The 6000-nt window shown below is 43.3% G+C and overlaps 1 protein-coding gene across 1 annotated transcript in view; it reads left to right on the top strand.

Annotated features, from left to right (window-relative positions):
* The first annotated feature begins 433 nt into the window (after positions 1–433).
* LOC118385177 (Kv channel-interacting protein 1-like) overlaps positions 434–6000 on the top strand; it is a 58296-nt gene continuing 52729 nt past the window's right edge. The window contains exons 1-2 of the mRNA XM_052521068.1: positions 434–799; positions 1168–1520. Coding sequence (XP_052377028.1) covers positions 1433–1520 — 88 coding nt within the window. The 5' untranslated portion in view covers positions 434–799; positions 1168–1432. The remainder of the gene's footprint in view (positions 800–1167; positions 1521–6000) is intronic.

The following is a 6000-nucleotide window of genomic DNA, read 5'->3' as shown; positions in this document are numbered from 1 at the left end:
AAGGGTTCTTTCTACCTGTAACCAAAAAGAGTTATCTTATTAGGACAGCCGAAGAATCCTTTTGGAACCCTTTTTTCTAAGAGTGTACTGTCATCTCAGTGACGTCCTCCTCTAGCAGTCACAATCCCTGCAGCTGGCTGGCGTATTAACCCAATGACTGCAAATAATAATCAGTGGCTTAAGGCTCACTTAAAATAAATTGAAATAAAGAAAAAAGAGATTACGTGGTGGAAGGGGAAGATGGAGCAGAGGGATGTCCGTTTTTTGGAGGCTCATCTGCAATTGGGTATGCACCAGAGTGGGGTAGGAAGAGTGTGTATGTGTGAGAGAGAGAGAGAGAGAGAGAGAGAGAGAGAGAGAGAGAGAGAGAGAGAGAGAGAGAGAGAGAGAGAGAGAGAGAGAGAGAGAGAGAGAACACAAGCGGTCGGGTGGTGGCTGGGGTTCTCTGCTGCAGCGATCTGTCCTGGAACAGAGCTACACAGCTACACTACACAGCAGCACAGCACAGCCGCAGGGTTCCAGCTTACAAGCAGCCCAGAGAGGACCAGCCAACACACAGAGCGAGACCCCGTTGGCTGTCCACAGAGACATGCAGAGAAACACACCAGAAAGGGGGAGATAGAGGGTGATCAAATAGACATAAATACAGAGGACAGGAGGGGAGAGGAGGTACTCGTCATCTCCATGGACACAGGGAACTTTCAGCAGTGCACTCGGCTCTCCACGATGGTTATTCATATTTCCCTTCTCATCCGACAGCAGAAAACAACTTTTCCTTTTAAAAGTTTGAGAGACGGAGGTGTGAGTATTTCTTACCTACCAACATCTCTTTGTGTCACTTGTTGGCTGTTTTGTGTGTGTGTGTGTGTGTGTGTGTGTGTGTGTGTGTGTGTGTGTGTGTGTGTGTGTGTGTGTGTGTGTGTGTGTGTGTGTGTGTGTGTGTGTGTGTGTGTGTGTGTGTGTGTGTGTGTGTGTGTGTGGGAGGGTGGGTGGGAGGGTGGGTTAGTGTTGGTGAGAAAGTGTATTAGTGAGTGTGTGATTGAATGTATAAGTGATTAAGTGAGTGTTTGTCTAAATGAGTAAATTATTGAGTTTGAATGCATCAATGTTAGAAAGGCTAGAAGACAGGTACCTCTAACTTACACGCGACTGCATCTTTCCTCACAGTTTTCCCAGTGAGGATCCAATCTCTTCTCTAAGGACCTTGTCAAGAAGATTTGTGTTTTCTACCAGGATCATTTCAAAGGATACCTACTTCGCGTGTAAGGAACCACTGGATATATTTCTCCACCTTAGACTCCTATCAACACTTTGAAGGAGGCATTCCTCTCTCCTATAAGGACCCTTTGAGAGACTATTTTGCCTACTCTACTGTGGGTGAGAAGGACAGTGGCAGATTGTCTCCAGGGATTTTCTCTGTCTCTGTGTCAGGATGGCTGGCTGTACCTGCCGCTGCAGACAGGGGGTGCTCAAGTTCATCCAGTCTTTACGCAGACTCGTTTTTGGGACCCTCACTAAAGGTACTGCACCCTCCTCAACTAACACTCCTTTAGCTCTTCTACTTTTTTTCATTAGCTAGTGGAATAGTGACATTAGCTAGTGGAATAGTGACATTAGCTAGTGGAATAGTGACATTAGCTAGGGTAACAGTGATATTAGCTAGTGTAATAGTGACATTAGCTAGTGGAATAGTGACATTAGCTAGTGTAATAGTGACATTAGCTAGGGTAATAGTGACATTAGCTAGTGGAATAGTGACATTAGCTAGTGGAATAGTGACATTAGCTAGGGTAACAGTGATATTAGCTAGTGTAATAGTGACATTAGCTAGTGGAATAGTGACATTAGCTAGTGTAATAGTGACATTAGCTAGGGTAACAGTGATATTAGCTAGGGTAACAGTGACATTAGCTAGTGGAATAGTGACATTAGCTAGTGGAATAGTGACATTAGCTAGTGTAATAGTGACATTAGCTAGGGTAACAGTGACATTAGCTAGTGTAATAGTGACATTAGCTAGTGTAATAGTGACATTAGCTAGGGTAACAGTGACATTAGCTAGGTAACAGTGACATTAGCTATTAGCATTAGCTAGGGTAACAGTGACATTAGCTAGTGTAGTGACATTAGCTAGACATTAGCTAGAACAGTGACATTAGCTAGGGTAACAGTGACATTAGCTAGTGTAATAGTGACATTAGCTAGGGTAACAGTGACATTGGCTAGGGTAAAAGTTACATTAGCTAGTGTAATAGTGACATTAGCTAGTGTAACAGTGATATTAGCTAGGGTAACAGTGACATTAGCTAGTGTAATAGTGACATTAGCTAGGGTAACAGTGACATTAGCTAGGGTAACAGTGACATTAGCTAGTGTAATAGTGACATTAGCTAGTGTAACAGTGACATTAGCTAGGGTAACAGTGACATTAGCTAGTGTAATAGTGACATTAGCTAGGGTAACAGTGACATTAGCTAGGGTAACAGTGACATTAGCTAGTGTAATAGTGACATTAGCTAGGGTAACAGTGATATTAGCTAGGGTAACAGTGACATTAGCTAGTGTAATAGTGACATTAGCTAGGGTAACAGTGACATTAGATAGTGTAATAGTGACATTAGCTAGGGTAACAGTGACATTAGCTAGTGTAATAGTGACATTAGCTAGGGTAACAGTGATATTAGCTAGGGTAACAGTGACATTAGCTAGTGTAATAGTGACATTAGCTAGGGTAACAGTGACATTAGCTAGGGTAACAGTGACATTAGCTAGTGTAATAGTGACATTGGCTAGGGTAACAGTGATATTAGCTAGGGTAACAGTGACATTAGCTAGTGTAATAGTGACATTAGCTAGGGTAACAGTGACATTAGCTAGGGTAACAGTGACATTAGCTAGTGTAATAGTGACATTAGCTAGGGTAACAGTGACATTAGCTAGGGTAACAGTGACATTAGCTAGTGTAATAGTGACATTAGCTAGGGTAACAGTGACATTAGCTTGGTGCTGGGTCAAGCTTGAGGCTGACAGTAGTGAACAGTGGTGTCACATCCATCCAGTGATGCCCCGTTGTTGCCCCGTCATCACCCCTGAGGAACTAAGTGATGAACTCAAGTTGTGACACTGGCGTATCCTCTGTTTACTCCCCCTAGGCAACTTCTGTGTCTCTACTCTCTACCTCCCCCTCCTGTTTCACCAGGTCCTCTCCTACGCCTGTCCTTTATCCTTGCATTTTCCTCTCTCCTTACCTCCTTAACACAGCTATCTGATTGTATCTCCCTCTGGTGTCAGTGGCCTGCTGTCTCTCTATCCCTCACCTCCTATCCCCACATCAGCAGAAAAGCACTGCATGGTGTGTCACTATGGCAACACAGCTCAGGGAGACCTGACAGATAGCTAAATGCTGCTCTATTTCTATATACAGCACTTGACCACTCTGACTAATAAAGCTCCTCTATTGTCCACTTTATCGTCCTCTTCTTCACACACTGCCTGCTTTACCTGGTGTCTGCAGAAGGCTGTGAGAGTGGCTGGAGGCACGGGCTCTGGCTCCTCAGGTTCAGCACCCTTTTATTGAGCTTCTTCAATGGAGACTAATCAAATCATTCAGACGCTGGCCATTAGTCTATGTTCTCAATGATATCACAGGCTGGAAAAAGTGAGAACGACCTGTTCACTTTCTCTGGGCTGCTAAATCTACACTAGCCAATCCATCACTGTCAAATGAACCAGGCAGTATTAGATGGCAGTTCAATTAAACCACAATTGTGAACATTTCACTGGAGCTAAGACTTTTTGACAGGGCCTGATAACACTCAGTGGTAGTTGAGCAGTCCCTCTAACTGACAGTTTTGGTTTGATGATTGGTAATGCAAGTGTTGAGAACTAAGCATAAAGGCTGGCCAGTTCCTGGCACTACTGTCAGAGTCTCTCTGTCTCTCTCTTGAAACTTTCAAATTTCTTGACATTTTCCACAATGACTGACCTTCATGTCTCAAAGAAATTATGGACGGTCTTTTGTCTTTGCTTATTTGAGCTGTTCTTGCCATAATATGGACTTGGTGTTTTACCAAATAGGGCTATCTTCTGAATACCACCCCTACCTTCTCACAACTCAACTGATTGGCTCAAATGCATTAAGAAGGAAAGAAACTGTACATATTTACAGCTGTAACAATGATAAGTTTCGATTGGGAGGTTGGGGCAGGATAAATGTTTTTGACTCTCTCCACAGTGGCAATGTTGATGAGGATGGGGGAGTGCCCAACCTGGTTCCTCCTGAAGTCCACAATCAACTCCTTTGTTTTGCTGACGTTGAGGGAGAGGTCGTTTACCTAATTTTTGCACTCAAGCCTTTGCACAAGGTCATATCCACATATTTTCCAACTAGTCGGCTCGACCCAGCGACCTTTCAGTAACTGGTCCAACGTTAGGCTAACTGCCACCCCTGAATCCTAGAAGCCAATAGTGTGTGTGTGTGTGTGTGTGTGTGTAGACACACGAGCAAAAACCTGCACACGAGCAAAAACTATCACACATGGACAAAGAGACTCAATAACTGAAAAAAGAGTCCACAGAAATGGCCTGCAACAGTTACAATCAGCCATTGAAAATATGCTAATTGTGAGCTGTTTCCCAGTGTCCCATGGCAACCCTAATCTAGGAGCCACGGTCGGTTTAGCATGGTCGGTTTAGCATGGCCTATCGTGGAATGGTGTGTCTCTGTTTGATGGTATTTTACAGTGAGCAAAAACAAGACTTTCTCTCTTATTTTTCACCCTGCTTTACAGCTCTGTGTGGTACAGTAAGATCTGTGTGGTACAGTAAGATCTATGTGGTACTGTAAGATCTGTGTGGTACAGTAAGATCTATGTGGTACTGTAAGATCTATGTGGTACTGTAAGATCTATGTGGTACAGTAAGATCTATGTGGTACTGTAAGATCTGTGTGGTACAGTAAGATCTATGTGGTACTGTAAGATCTATGTGGTACTGTAAGATCTATGTGGTACTGTAAGATCTGTGTGGTACTGTAAGATCTATGTGGTACTGTAAGATCTATGTGGTACTGTAAGATCTATGTGGTACTGTAAGATCTATGTGGTACTGTAAGATCTTTGTGGTACTGTAAGATCTATGTGGTACAGTAAGATCTATGTGGTACTGTAAGGACTGGAGGAAAATGGAAAAAGTGCTTGAAATTTTTTGAAAATCGATCAATCTGGCCCTTTTGGAAGTAAAACCAGAAGTAAAACCATTCCCTCACGCTCTGGCGAAAAGCATTGTTACCTGAGTGCTTTTTACCTTTCGGGGATTTGTGTGTGTGTGTGTGTGTGTGTGTGTGTGTGTGTGTGTGTGTGTGTGTGTGTGTGTGTGTGTGTGTGTGTGTGTGTGTGTGTGTGTGTGTGTGTGTGTGTGTGTGTGTGTGTGTGTGTGTGTGTGTGGCCACATTACTTTTACTTTAATGCTGTATCAGCCTTCAATGTGATATTTCAACATAAGCTTGTCTTTGTGCCTGCGCTGCCTTTGTGGATTGTGCAAAGCAGTGGGTGTGGGGGCGCGTGTGCGCATCTGTGTGTATGTGTGTGTGCATATATGTTTCAGTGTGTGCGTGTGTGGATTCTAAACCTGAATTCATGCAGGACTAAGACCTTCCTCTCACTACCCTCTCCTTGAGGCTAAAGACACAATTGAAGTGTCAGTTTACAAGATGTTCTTTACCGTTTCCATTTCAGGCTTCTTTATCTTTCTCACCCTCTCCCTCCAACTCTCTCCTGTTGATTTCCTTATGTTCCAGTATCTTTCCTTTTTACTGTACCCTCTGTCCTTTCATCCTCTCATTACAAATACTTTTTCTTCTCTCATTGGCACAGTTGGAATGTTCTGATGCCAAATTTTCTCCGGCAGTGTCTTATGTAAATGTAACATTAGATCCAGCAAACATTTTTTTCAGGCTCACAACACTACCACCCTTCTCTTCCACCTCTTCTCTTTCCTCAC

This window comes from Oncorhynchus keta, chromosome 6 (assembly GCF_023373465.1).
Source record: "Oncorhynchus keta strain PuntledgeMale-10-30-2019 chromosome 6, Oket_V2, whole genome shotgun sequence".
Lineage (NCBI taxonomy): Eukaryota > Metazoa > Chordata > Actinopteri > Salmoniformes > Salmonidae > Oncorhynchus > Oncorhynchus keta.
Note: the sequence above shows the minus strand (reverse complement) of the source record. Positions and strands in the feature narration are given on the sequence as shown.